The sequence below is a fragment of the Schistocerca piceifrons genome, chromosome 5, assembly GCF_021461385.2.
Source record: "Schistocerca piceifrons isolate TAMUIC-IGC-003096 chromosome 5, iqSchPice1.1, whole genome shotgun sequence".
Taxonomy (NCBI): domain Eukaryota; kingdom Metazoa; phylum Arthropoda; class Insecta; order Orthoptera; family Acrididae; genus Schistocerca; species Schistocerca piceifrons.
In genome coordinates, this window is record NC_060142.1 from 410,317,752 (window position 1) to 410,333,102 (window position 15,351).

The 15,351-nt window shown below is 40.6% G+C and overlaps 1 protein-coding gene across 3 annotated transcripts in view; it reads left to right on the forward strand.

Moving 5' to 3' along the window:
• The window catches only part of LOC124798336, a 109,293-nt gene that overhangs the window by 33,552 nt on the left and 60,390 nt on the right, over positions 1–15,351 (forward strand). The window contains exon 2 of one of the 3 annotated variants that reach the window (XM_047261689.1): positions 4,900–5,050. The exons of the other annotated variants lie outside the window; for them this stretch is intronic. Within the exon in view, the coding sequence (XP_047117645.1) occupies positions 5,024–5,050 (27 nt within the window). The 5' untranslated portion in view covers positions 4,900–5,023. The remainder of the gene's footprint in view (positions 1–4,899; positions 5,051–15,351) is intronic. 3 annotated transcript variants of the gene reach the window in all.

Consider the following 15,351-nt stretch of genomic DNA (forward strand, 5'->3'; position numbering starts at 1 on the left):
ACCCATTGAAATTGGAAAAACTTGAAGTGAGATCAAGCCTAACTGATGGCTGTTCTTCCAGCAGTTCACAAAGGAAACTATGTTGTCTGAGAAATGATATTTTTGTGCAAAGCAGCTACTGGTATGCACCATATAGGAATTAATGTAGTACAAATGTAAATACTTTAGGATTAAAGGAGACTACTTACCAAAAAGCAGAAACATTGAGTTGTCAATAGAAAGTAAGTTTCTGCATTTATCCTTTGAGGAGCTAGAGTAAAATAAAATAGGCATACACACATCTGTGCCCCTACATGGTGCCTGCTAAGTTCACAGTGCTGATGTTATTTTTTGGTAGGTGGACCGGTTGTGGTGGGAAGTAGTGTCACATGTGGTGGGTAGAGGAAGAGGGAGGTAGGGAGATGGACTGGTGGTGGGTGGGTAGTGGCTCAGAGGGAGGCAGCTAGGAATGTGTGAATGTGGGGGAAGTGGGGTGGGGAGGTGGCGGTTATACAGACAGGCACAATTGTAGTAGCCAGTGGAAAGCAGCACACACTGAAGGTGACAATGGGATTTGACCTGGGAGGGAGTGACAGGACAAAGGAAGAGGAAGCTGTTGGGTGGAGGGTGCAGGGACAGTGGATTACCTGAGATTAAGGCCAGCTTGATTATGGGAGCGGAGGATGTATTGCAAGTATAACTCGCATCTCTGCAGGTCAGAGGAACTGGTGGTGGAAGGAAGAAACTAGATGGCTCAGGTTGTGGAGCAGATGTTGAAATTGAGCTCAGGTGATCAACTTTGTTTGTGTTAACAGTTGGGGGTGACCATTCATCCTGGTGGTTGGTGGTCATACCAATATACAACACTGCACAGAGTTTGCAATAGAGCTGGTATGTGATGTGGCTGCTTTTGCAGATGGCCCAGCTTCTGTTTGGGCAGGATAGGCCTGAGTCATGATTGGAGTAGGAGGTGCTGAGTGGGTGAATTGGGCAGGTCTTACTTCTTGGTTTGGGAGTAGGAGCAGCATAGGGATGGAATAGGTTCCTGTGTAGGTTGGGTGGGGGTCTGAACAGTTTAGGAGGGTTGGGAAGGCTCTTGGGTTGTATGGCCCTCACTGCCTCATGCCAGGGCAGGATGAGAGATCATCAGACCCCTGATGAAGGATATGGTTCAGTTGTTCCAGTCGAGAGTGATATTATGAGGTCTTCACTGTCCTGGACAAGACAGTTCTCATTACTGCACGTACATCATCCATGACTGGCCAGGCTGTATGGGAGGGAGAGGGATTTTTTAGTGTGGAAGGGATTGCAACTGTCAAAATGCAGATAGTGTTGGTGGTTGGTGGGTTTAATGTGGACAGAAGTGTGAATCGAGCAATCAGAGATGTGGAGCTCAACATCCATGTAGGTTGTGTGGTGGGTAGGGGAGGACAAGGTAAAATAGATCATGAAGATATCAATGAACCTGAACCAGACATGGAGTTGGAAGTTTTGGAAGTCTAGGAAGGTTTCCCGTAGATGGCTCAAATACAGGTTGGGATTGGAAGGTGCTATGCTGATGCCCATGGCTGTGTTGCAGATTTGTTTGTGAACCATACCTTCAAAGAAAAAGTAGTTGTAGGGACCAAATGAAAAGATGTACAAGGAATGAAATTGTGGGTTTCAAGTCTGAAGGACATTGGAAGAGGTAGTATTTGCTGGCAGCAAGGCCATGGGCATGAGGGATATTGATGTATAGGAAAGCAGAATCGACAGTAATTGATCTGGGAGATAAACGGGTGGGAATGGTGGAAAGTCGACGAAGGAAGTCTTTGATGTGGGAGGCTAGATTTCAGGCAATTGGTTGGAGGTGTTCATCAGCAAGAGTGAAAATTATTTCAATGGAAGCACCACGATGAGGTGTAGAGGACTGTTGGGTTTGTGGATTTTGGGCCACATGTAGAAGGTGGGTGTGTGGGTGATTGTTGGGATGATGAGGGGGTGTAAATGTAGGCATAGATACATTATTATCTAGACAGATGCTTTCACTATGTCTTCCCAGTGCATACTTATGATGGAACATCATGTCCTGAAATACTAAGTGCAGGATGTTAGGCATTCCAGCCATATTCCCAACCTTTTTCTAGAGGCTAACAAAGCATAATTTTACATCAGACACTAAGTTCTCTTGCTGTAACAAGCTAATAAGACACATCTTTTTTCCAAGGCAGTTGCATGTTGTACCATTGCCCTCTCTCGCACAGTTACTCTTCAGTAACCATTTGTGGACAATGATAATGTGGTTTTTTTGGATTCATAAAAAATATATCTTTTGAGAAATGTTTGTGGTGTGAATACCATTGTTTTGTGTTGTGTTTGGTGTAAATTTTGACCTTTCATTTGAGAAATCCTAGAATAGTTTTGGATTTGATGTAAAACCTTGATTTTAAGTTATATGCTTTACAATTCATCAGACCAATAAGACATGAAAAATTTTAATCCTGTGCATGGTGACAGATCCAACAGAGTAATTGCAGTAAATTTTCTGTAAAATTATTTATCTGGTTGTGTTGTTAGCATAAATAAATGTACAATCTTTCTTACATTGTCTTGAAGGCACTGCACTAAGAAGAATAACCAAAGGAAGAACTTTCTCATCTACTCTAGTACCATTAGTGCCCCAGAAAACTAAGAAAATATATGTACTGCACAGGAATGGATCAGAAAGTGGAGTAGTCTCCTCTCATGCTCACTAATGACTTAAGTTACTGAGTACTCTAAACAGCAGCCACTGTTTATGCTTCCATAAAAGGAATACAGTATATTACTATGCCAAAGTGTATTGGTACCCAGGCAACCAAGTAATGTGTTATAGCAGATGTGGCATACAGGATCACAGAGTTGGACTCCATGTAATTCCACTTTTGAGCTTTGTCTGTTGTGAAACCAGAAAACCAGGCATCAATGAGAAGAAGAGTGTGATTGATGAAAGCTTTTGGCCAACTATGCCGTATGGCCTTGTGGTCACTGTGACTTGCTGAACTTATGCTCACCCATTAACATATAGGCATTTTTTTGCTGATATCACAATACATCACCATGACCCTTTTGCTCAGGTATTGTATGATGTAACAATTCTAAGCAGTTCCTCACAACGCTAGTCACCAATTCTGTTTGGAATTGCACAGTTTCCATTAAGGATCAGTGTTATTGAAATTCCATGGTTCAACGTTCTACTAATAGGACTACTTTGGGTACACAACTTCAATCATTTTTTCGCTTACTGATATGTAAGTTGCCTTCTGAAACCTTGACCACTCATTTATACACATGAATGGTAAGTTCTTTTCGTTATGCAGAGGTTTCTGCTATTATAGATTAATATACACATTATGTTGGCTTGGTGGATGCCCTTTGCTCCATTTTGAATGTAACAGACCTTTACCACCCAGCACATAGTGGCCGGCAATGGAGATACAACCCTATCTTCCTGCTATGGAATGAATGTGTGACCACTGGCTTGAACTCTTAAAAATAACATTTCTGGGCACATGGATCAATAGACAACTTGCACATTGTTAAGTTTTAGCTATTATTATCTCTCTGGGTTTTGGGGGCTGATGCTTTCTGTGCCCAAGGCATTCTGTAGTCATGTCCCTTAGGTTGACAAATGGTGAGTACTTTAGGAAACTTGACCAGTTTGGGCTGGGTACAGTAGTACTGTGCCCAAAGTTCCTTAGCTGTGCACTATCAAGCAAAACCTGACCTCCATTACCACAAGCTCTGGGCATACTTCAGTGGCCAACATGCCTTGTAGTGGTGGAATGTTGTTTGGCACATATCTTGGCTTAATCACCTAGATTGCAGTGCTGTGAGCCACTGGATCTGATGTCTGTAGAGGCAAGACAACTGTTAATGAGCACATCTGGGCTAGCTGCAGCTCCTCAGTTACATTAGGCCTGCTCAGTTGCGCTAACAATTGCCTGAGTCAATTTGTTCTGTAACAGTATAGACATTTATGTACTGAACACACACAGTCCAATGCGCAAGGCACAAATATAGCAAGTACCTAATGTCTTGAAACTGATACACTCTGAAATACAATCTCTGAAATGAATGATAACAAAAGGCAGTCAAACATAATTTTTGCTGCTGGTTTGTGACTCTTGGCAGAAATCTTTTGACCACTTTGGGTCAGATATGCTCTGCTTCTTAATCTTCCTTAAACATAGATGCCATGTGGTGTTCCAAGGTGGTGGCTGATACCCACACTTGGATTAACACTGTTTGTTTATTGAACACGGACTAAACTCAGCACAATATGTCTTTCTAATCCATCCTTATGGTGGAAAATCATATCCTAAGGTACTAAGTGCAGGATATTAGGCAATCCAGTCATATTACCAAAGTTTTACCAGAGGCTAGTAAGGCATCATTTTACATCAGACACTAAGTTCTCTTGCTGTATTGAACTAATAAGACATGTCTTTTTTTCCAAGGCAGTTGCATGTTGTACTACTGCTCTATCACACACAGTATGACTCTCCAGTAACCATTTGTGGACAACGATAATGTCATTTTGGATTCATGCAAAAATCTGTCTTTTGAGAAATGTTTGTGTGTGTTAATACCATTGTTTCATATCATGTTTGGAGTAAATCACAACCTTTCCTTTGTACAAAGCCTAGAACATTTTTGGATTTGTTGTAAAACATTGTTTGTAAGTTGTTTCCTTTACAATTCATCACACCAATAAGACATGAAAAAAAATTAATCCTGTGCACAATGGAAAGTCCAGCAGGGTAATTACAGTAAATTTTCTATATATTATTTGTTTAGTTATATCGTTAGTATAAATAAATGTATGGTCATTATTATATGTATATTAATGATTTTGCAAACAATATTAATAGTAATAATAAAAGATTCTCACACTTACAGCCACATCAAGTGGTTTAAAATCCATGAGCGTTCAGCCGAGTACTCCTCAGCCATTGTCAAGTGGTCACTGTCTTCTGGTTCCTGTTGTCATCCTTATATAGCCGCACTGCCTTCTGTGACGTCAATGGTACATGCTCCGGCACCATATATGGTAATGTTTGCGTTGTGTGGCCGCCACGCCTGCTTCAACCTTCCGATGGCTGGGTCCCATGCTGTGCTTAGCTGCAGGCCACCGTCTTTATGGGCATGTTGTCACAAATTTTTATTTAGATCGCTTCTTTTATTATGCTATCCCAAAAACTGTTAGTTTGTGTGATAATAGATGTCTCGTTGAATGCAATACAATGACAATTTTCTAATGCATGCTCTGCTACTGCTGATTTCTCTGGGTAGCATAGACGAAAACATCTGTCGTGTTCTACACAGTGCTGTTCAGTGGTACATATAGTCTGTCTGATATAGAACTGCCCACACCCGCATGGTATTTTATGTACTCCTGGTGCTCTAAGGCCTATGTCATGTTTCACAGACCTGAAGAGTTGTCAAATTTTTGCTGAAACCCTGGAGACCGAATTGATTTTATACCTCTTTAGGAGCGGGCTTATCTTCCCTGTTATTGAGCCACAGAATGACAAGAATGCAAACTTTTTCGAGTCCTCCTCGGAGTCTTTCTGCTTACATATTTTCAGAAATACTTGCAAAATCTGGCAGTTGTTGCACCTGTTTTCCTTGAATACTTTCCTTAAGTGGCTCAGTTCCTTCGGCAGGTTTTCAGAATCTGAGATGGTTTCAGCTTGATGCACTGAGGTCCTCAGAACAGAACATTTCTGTGATGGATGGTGATAGCTGTTAGCGTGCAGGTATCGGTCTGTGTGGGTGGGTTCCCAGTAAATGCTGTGGGTGGGACACCCATTTGTTTTGCAGCGGATGAGGACATCAAGGAACAGCAAGCCACCATGCCACCATCTGTCTCTATCTCCATCATGAACTTGATGTCGTCATGGATGTTTTTGATGTGGTCCAAGAATTCTCCCAGATTTTGACATCCATGAGACCAGACAACGAATATGTCATCGATATAACAATAAAAGCAACTAGACTTTTCAGGAGCCATGTCCAGGGCGATATTTTCAAAGTACTCCATGAACAGATTGGCTACAGCTGGAGCTAATGGGCTGCCCATCGCAATGCCAACTGTCTGGTTGAAATATTCTCCATCATACAATAAAGACAGCGACCTGCAGCTAAGCACAGAGTGGGACCCAGCCATCAGAACGTTAAAGCGGGCACGGTGACCACACAATGCAAACATTACCATGTATGGTGCTGGAGAGGGTACCAGTGACGTCATGGCAGGCAGCGTGGCTATATAAGGTCAGCAGCAGCAACCAGAAGACAGTCACCACTTGACAATGGCTGAGGAGTAATCAGCCGAAAGCTCATGGATTTTAAACCACTTGATGGGGCTGGAAGCCCTAGAAACTTTTATTAGTACATATTGCCGTGAAACTATGCACTCCTACTATATTAATAGTAACATCAGGCTTTTTGCAGATGATGCATTTATCCATATGAAGTATTATCTGAAAAAAGCTGCACAAATATTCAGTCATATCTTGATGAGATTTCAAAATTGCACAGAGATTGGCAACATGATCTAAATGTTCAGAAATGTAAAACTGTGCACTTCATTAAAATAATATCCATGAGTCACTGCTGGCATCAGCCAACTCATACAAATACCTAGGTGTTGAAGGGAAAACTGGACCTTGCTTTAGGCAAACTTAAGATAACTGGGAAAACAGTGGTACTATGTGGAGATTTTAATATTGAGTTTCTGAACCATAGCCCTCACAGGGAAAAATTATTAAATATTATAAAAGCCTACAAGCTTTTTCTGACTCTTAGCTCTCCAACATATGTACCAAAAACTAGTGTCACTCTCCTTGATCAGGTATGTGTAAACATGGACAAGTGTACATCAGAAAACTATGATACCGGCTATAGTGACCACCTTTCACAATTACTAAGCATACCTGTAAATCACATTTCGACCTGTGTACAAAATATTACCCTTAAAAGGGTTTATAGTAGGAAAAATATTGAATACTTCCAATACCTAATCAGTGAACAATCTTGGAGAGAAGTATATGATACCTCTATTACCAACGAAAAGATGGAAAATTTTTTGAGCATTTTCAAGCATAACTTTAACATAGCTTTTCCACAAAAGAAAGTGATTTCCAAAAGCACAGATAGATTCAAAAACTGTATTAAATCCCCCCCATAAACCATGGACCTTGCCGTTGGTGGGGAGGCTTGCGTGCCTCAATGATACAGATAGCCGTACCGTGGGTGCAACCACAACGAAGGCGTATCTGTTGAGAGGCCAGACAAACATGTGGTTCCTGAAGAGGGGCAGCAGCCTTTTCAGTAGTTGCAGGGGCAACAGTCTGGATGATTGACTGACTTGGCCTTGTAACATTAACCAAAACGTCCTTGCTGTGCTGGTACTGCGAACGGCTGAAAGCAAGGGGAAACTACAACCGTAATTTTTCCCGAGGGCATGCAGCTTTACTGTATGATTAAATGATGATGGCGCCCTCTTGGGTAAAATATACCGGAGGTAAAATAGTCCCCCATTTGGATCTCCGGGCGGGGACTACTCAAGAGGACGTCATTATCAGGAGAAAGAAAACTGGCGTTCTACGGATCCGAGCGTGGAATGTCAGATCCCTTAATCGGGCAGGTAGGTTAGAAAATTTAAAAAGGGAAATGGATAGGTTAAAGTTAGATATAGTGGGAATTAGTGAAGTTCGGTGGCAGGAGGAACAAGACTTTTGATCAGGTGAATACAGGGTTATAAATACAAAATCAAATAGGGGTAATGAGGAGTAGGTTTAATAATGAATAAAAAAATAGGGGTGCGGGTAAGCTACTACAAACAGCATAGTGAATGCATTATTGTGGCCAAGATAGACACGAAGCCCTTGCCTATTACAGTAGTACAAGTTTATATGCCAACTAGCTCTGCAGATGATGAAGAAATTGATGAAATGTATGATGAGATAAAAGAAATTATTCAGGTAGTGAAGGGAGATGAAAATTTAATAGTCATGGGTGACTGGAATATGACAGTAGGAAAAGGAAGAGAAGGAAACGTAGTAGGTGAATATGGATTGGGGCCAAGAAATGCAAGAGGAAGCCGTGTGGTAGAATTTTGCACAGAGCATAACTTAATCATAGCTAACACTTGGTTCAAGAATCATGAAAGAAGGTTGTATACATGGAAGAACTCTGGAGATACTAGAAGGTATCAGATAGATTATATAATGGTAAGACAGAGATCTAGGAACCAGATTTTAAATTGTAAGACATTTACAGGGGCAGATGTGGACTCTGACCACAATCTGTTATAAACTGTAGATTAAAACTGCAGTAAGTGAAGCAGGCAAAAAGGAATATAAACGTCTCAAAAATGAGATTGACTGGAAGTGCAAAATGGCTAAGCAGGCATGTCTAGAGGACAAATGTAAGGATGTAGAGGCTTATCTCATGAGGGGGTAAGATAGATAATGCCTACAGGAAATTTAGAGAGACCTTTGGAGAAAAGAGAACCACTTGTATGAATATCAAGAGCTCAGATGGAAACCCAGTTCTAAGCAAAGAAGGGAAAGCAGAAAGGTGGAAGGAGTATATAGGGTGTCTATACAGAGGCGATGTCCTTGAGGACAATATTATGGAAATGGAAGAGGGGGTAGATGAAGATGAAATGGGAGATATGATACTGTGTGAAGAGTTTGACAGAGCACTTAAAGACCTAAGTCGAAACAAGGCCCCGGGAGTAGACAACATTCCATTAGAACTACTGACGGCCTTGGGAGAGCCAGTCCTGACAAAACTCTTCCATCTGGTGAGCAAGATGTACGAGACAGGCGAAATACCCTCACTCTTCAAGAAGAATATAATAATTCCAATCCCAAAGAATGCAGGTGTTGACAGATGTGAAAATTACCAAACTATGAGTTTAATAAGTCACAGCTGCAAAATAGTAACATGAATTCTTTACAGACGAATGGAAAAACTGGTAAAAGCCGACCTCGGGGAAGATCAGTTTGGATTCCATAGAAATGTTGGAACACGTGAGGCAATACTGACCCTACAACTTATCTTAGAAGAAAGATTAAGGAAAGGCAAACCTACATTTCTAGCATTTGTAGACTTAGAGAAAGCTTTTAACAATGTTGACTGGAATACTCTCTTTCAAATTCTAAAGGTGGCAGGGGTAAAATACGGGGAACGAAAGGCTATTTACAATTTGTACAGAAAGCAGATGCAGTTATAAGAGTCGAGGGACATGAAAGGGAAGCAGTGGTTGGGAAGGGAGTGATACAGGGTTGTAGCCTCTCCCTGATGCTATTCAATCTGTATATTGAGCAAGCAGTAAAGGAAACAAAAGAAAAGTTCAGAATAGGTATTAAAATCCATGGAGGAGAAATAAAAACTTTGAGGTTCGCCGATGACATTGTAATTCTGTCAGAGACAGCAAAGGACTTGGAAGAGCAGTTGAATGGAATGGACAGTGTCTTGAAAGGAGGATATAAGATGAACATCAACAAAAGCAGAACAAGGATAATGGAATGTAGTCGAATTAAGTCAGGTGATGCTGAGGGAATTAGATTAGGAAATGAGACACTTAAAGTAGTAAAGAAGTTTTGCTATTTGGGGAGCAAAATAACTGATGATGGTCAAAGTAGAGAGGATTTAAAATGTAGACTGGCAATGGCAAGGAAAGCGTTTCTGAAGAAGAGAAATTTGTTAACATTGAGTATAGATTTAAGTGTCAGGAAGTCGTTTCTGAAAGTATTTGTATGGAGTGTAGCCATGTATGGAAGTGAAACATGGACGATAAATAGTTTAGACAAGAAGAGAATAGAAGCTTTCAAAATGTGGTGCTACAGAAGAACGCTGAAGATTAGATGGGTAGATCACATAACTAATGAGGAGGTATTGAATAGAATTGGGGAGAAGAGGAGTTTGTGGCACACTTTGACCAGAAGAAGGGATCGGTTGGTAGGACATGTTCTGAGACACCGAGGGATCACCAATTTAGTATTGGAGGGCCACGTGGAGGGTAAAAATCGTAGAGGGAGACCAAGAGATGAATACACTAAACAGATTCAGAAGGATGTAGGCTGCAGTAGGTACTGAGAGATGAAGAAGCTTGCACAGGATAGAGTAGCATGGAGTGCTGCATCAAACCAGTTTCAGGACTGAAGACCACAACAACAACAACCACAACAACAACATTATATCAGGCATTAGAGTATCTCGTAAAAGTAAGCAGGAACTTATTCTTCAGTCAAAAAGTGACAGCAGTCCAGAATTTCTTAGTTATTTCAAAAATACAAGCTAGTTTTGAAATGTTTCATAAAAGAGGCAAGAATTAAAGAAAATGACAAATATATTATGAAGTCATCCAATAAAACTAAGTCCATGTGGAAAGATGTGCAGGATCTTATGGTGAAGAAGACAAATCACAAAAATATTGTGTGTGAGATCACATGATGGCAAGTATCTCACTGACCCTAGGGCAGTTGCAAACAGTTTCAAATCTTATTATGCAACTGTTGCTGGAAAATTAGTGAACGAAAAATTTGGAAATCAATCTAATACAACATGGAAAGAACTTTCATCTATTGAAATAAATAATATATCCATGTTCCTCAGTCCAATAGGCCCAACAGAGCTCCTAAATACCATTAATTCACCAAAGAGTAATTATTCAACTGGTATTGATGATATTCCAGATTATATTATAAAAATAACAGCAAGACAAATACTTTCGCCTTTATTGGACATATGCAATTCATCCTTATCATGTGGTGTCTTCCCACAGCAATTGAAAATGGCAAAAGTAATACCCCTATATAAACAAGGTGATCATCAATGTATGGGTAACTATAGGCATGTGTCTCTACTATCAGGGTTTTTGAATAAACTAACTACATTCTTCAACAAGAATAATATTATTTCTGGATGTCAACTTGGCTTCAGACCTCAGCAATCAATTGAAACAGTCACTTTCAATCTGATAAACCATGTCTTAAATGCAGTGGACGACCACAGAAATATTTCAGGTTTATTCTTGGACCTAACAAAAGCTTTTAATGCGATTGATAATTCTGTGCTCCTGAGTAAGCTTGAACGGTATGGTGTAAGAGGTGTGCCAAATCAATGGATTTAATCATATTTTGGATATCACTCTCAGGTAACTGAAATTAAGTACATGGAAGGAAATGAACTCCGGGTACACCTTTCAAAACCATGCGGACTAAGTCATGGTGTTCCACAGGGCTCCATTTCAGGTCCCTTTCTTTTTTTTGTGTACATTAATGATTTCGCATCACACTTTAGGGACTCTGAACCAGTACTGTTTGCAGAGACACCAGTCTATTGACTGAAGGAAATAAAGAAGAAAATCTTACTGCATCTGAAAAAGATATTACAAAGGAGTGTCTGAATAGCTTACCAGAAATAACAGTGCTCATGAATTTCCATACCCATCAAACTAAAAATGCGACACAACCTGTAATATGTATAGCTAATCAAGACATTAGTGCTGTCAATGAAACTAAATTACTTGGGATTCATATCCAGGAAAATCTTAAAGGGAGCACTCGTATCACATCCCTAAATTCAAAACTAGCAAAAATGAGCTACGTAGTAAGAATTCTTTGCAACAATGCTAGTGCAAAACAGTTAGGGCTGTATACTTTCCTCGTGTAGATTCGGTACTGAAGTACAGTATCATTTTCTGTAGAAATGTACACCAGGCAATAACAGTTTTCAGGAAACAAAAGGCAATTATGAAGATAATGAAACAAGTGAGCAGCATAAAACTATGCAAACATTTCTTTAAATATCTAAAGATCCTATCCCTTCCCTGCATTTATATACTGGAAGTAGTCGTGCATGTCAAAAAAGGTGTACTAAGAAAAGGAAACCTTTTTCCTCAAAACAAAAGTGTCCATGATAACAGTATCAGGTCAGACATACATGTTAATCATTGTAACACCACCTTATGCCAAAAAGGTGTATATCATGTAGGAACAAAACTATACAACAGATTTCCAAGACATAAAATCTCTTCCTGAACTAAAGAGCTTTAAAAAGTCTGTGACAGCCTACCTTCTGAAAAACTGCTGCTATTCAATCTCACAGTATCTTATGCAAGGAAAAATGTAATTTGTATCTTTAATTGTAGAAATAAGTTAGAAGTATACAGTATTTTTAAAAATTTGTAATTATTAATTGTATGGATCCAGTTTGTTGTAAAAATTTAAATAATGTATGTTTGACATTTGAAAAACCAATAGATAAAAAGGTCCAATATCATGTGTATGATATATGTACTGAATAAGAGATTTATACGGACAAATAAACAAATAACCAAAAATTGAATCATCACATAGGTTCAGTCATGGGTAAAGCAAGTGACAGAGTTTGATTTATTGGTAGAATACTCGGGAAGTGCACTCGGTCTACAAAATAGATTGCTTACAAATCACTCATGTGACTCATCCTAGAATATTGCTCAAGTGTGTGAGGCCAATAACAAATAGGACTAACCGGTAATATTGAATGTATACAGAGTAGGGCAGCACAAATGGTCATAGGTCTGTTTAATCCTTAATCCATGGGAGAGTATCACAGAGATACTGAAGGAATGGAGTTGGCAAACTCTTGAAGACAGACATAATCTATCCCAAGAAAGTCTATCAACGAAGTTTCAAGAACAGGCTTAAAATTATGACTCTAGGAATACACTACAATACCCTACGTATCACTCACATAGGAATCATGAGGATGAGATTAGAATAATTACTGCACACACACAGAGGCATTCAAAATTCATTCTTCCCACACTCCATATGTGAATGGAATGAGAAGAAACCCTAATAACTGGTACAATGGGACATACCCTCTGCCATGCACCTCACAGTGGTTTGCAGAGTATAGATGTACGTGTAGAACATCTGCAAAAGAAAGCAACTGAAATGTCCTCCTGTGATTATGCATAGTGGGTGCCAACTATGATGAAGTCCACGGCTGTCGGTAATGGTGATGGGCTGAGGAAGCAGGACCTTCTGTAGTGGCTGTTGGATGGCAGTGACTGCGACACTGGTGAAGGTACAAGAAAGCACTGTAGGTTGAGTAGCATCATTGGCAGGTGCGGTGGTTTGTAGCACAGGCTCAAGTATGTCTGGTTATTGGTCTGGAGCCTGCAACTGAACTGGCTGTTGGGAATCTGAGTGGCAACCTAAGTACTTGTTAGTGCAGGAAACAGGTGTGATGTGATATGGACATGTGAACACATGGACACAAATCAATGCATGAAACTGTAGTAATGTTTACCTAATCTGCATCTCATGTATTGGCATGGCTTTTGCACCTTGATTCTGAGGTAGCTGCAGGAGGCTTGGCGATAAACAGCTCAGTGATTCTTCTGTTGACAAACCCTTCCCGAGATTAGGTAGGGCTGTACCCAACCCACAAACCATATCTTTGAGTGTGATGGCCGAATATGCAGGGGCTGCCCAGTTCTGCATTTACTACAATAAATACACACTGAGGTGACAAAAGTCATGGGTTACTTCCTAAATCATGTCAGATCTACTTTTGCCTGGCGTAGTGCAGCAGCTTGACTTGGCATGGACAGAAAAGTCATAGGAAGTCCCCTGCAGAAATATTGAGCCATGCTGCTTCTATAGCTGATGCAGGATTTTGTGCATGAACTGACCTCTTGATTATGTTCTATAAATGTTCAGCAGGGTACATGTCAGATCATCTGAGTGGCCAAATCATTCACTCAAACTGTCCAGAATGTTCTTCAAACCAATTGCAAATAATTGTGGCCCAGTGACATCTCCAAGTAGCTGAACATAACCATTTCCAATCAGTGATCAGTTCAGTTGGACCAGAGGACCAAGTCCATTCCATGTAAATGAACCCCACATCATTATGAAGCCACCACCAGCTTACCCAGTGCCTTGTTGACAGCTTGGGTTCATGGCAGTGTGGGGTCTGAACCACACCCGAGCCTTACCATCAGCTCTTGCCAACTGAAATCGGGATGCATCTGGCCAGGTCAGTGTTTTCCAGTCATCCAGAGCCCAACTGATATGGTCACAAGCACAGGAGAGGCAATGTTGTGCTTTTAGCGAAGGCACTTGCATTCGTCATCTGCTGCCAAAGCCCATTAACACCAAATTTCACCGCACTAATCTACAAGAAATGTTCATCATATGTCCCACATTATTTTCTGTGGTTATTTCATGCAGTGTTGTTTGTTTGTTAGCACTGATGACTCAACGCAAATGCCGCTGCTCTTGGTCATTAAGTGCAGGCCATCAGCCCCTGGTGAGAAGCAATGCCTGAAATTTGGTATTCTTGGCACACTCTTGACACTGGGGATCACAGAACATTGAATTTCCTAATGATTTCCTAAATGGGATGTCCCATGCATCTAGCTCCTCTACCATTCCATGTTCAAAGTCTGTTAATGTCCGTCATGCATTTGTAATCACATTGGAAATCTTTTCACATGAATCATCTGAATACAAATGGCAGCTCCACCAATGGACTGCTCTTTTGTACCTCGCGTGCATGATACTACTGCCATCTGTGTATGTACATATAAGTGTCCAATTACTTCTGTCATCTCAGTGTAAAATAATTAATAGGTCAGCAATTAATGTAGTCCATACAAATGTATTCCTCCCCCCATGAACCATGGACCTTGCCATTGGTGGGGAGGCTTGCGTGCCTCAATGATACAGATAGCCGTACCGTAGGTGCAACCACAACAGAGGTGTATCTGTTGAGAGGCCAGACAACGTGTGGTTCCTGAAGAGGGGCAGCAGCCTTTTCAGTAGTTGCAGGGGCAACAGTCTGGATGATTGACTGATCTGGCCTTGTAACATTAACCAAAACGGCCTTGCTGTTGTGGTACTGCGAACGGCTGAAAGCAAGGGGAAACTACAGCCATAATTTTTCCCGAGGGTATGCAGCTTTACTGTATGGTTAAATGATGATGGTGTCCTCTTGGGTAAAATATTCCGGAGGTAAAATAGTCCCCCATTTGGATCTCCGGGGGGGGACTACTCAAGAGGACGTAGTTATCGGGAGAAAGAAAACTGGCGTTCTACAGATCGGAGCGTGGAATGTCAGATCCCTTAATCGGGCAGGTAGGTTAGAAAATTTAAAAAGGGAAATGGATAGGTTAAAGTTAGATATAGTGGGAATTAGTGAAGTTCGGTGGCAGGAGGAACAAGACTTCTGGTCAGGTGAATACAGGGTTATAAATACAAAATCAAATAGGGGTAATGCAGGAGTAGGTTTAATAAAGAATAAAAAAAAATAGGAGTGCGAGTAAGCTACTACAAACAG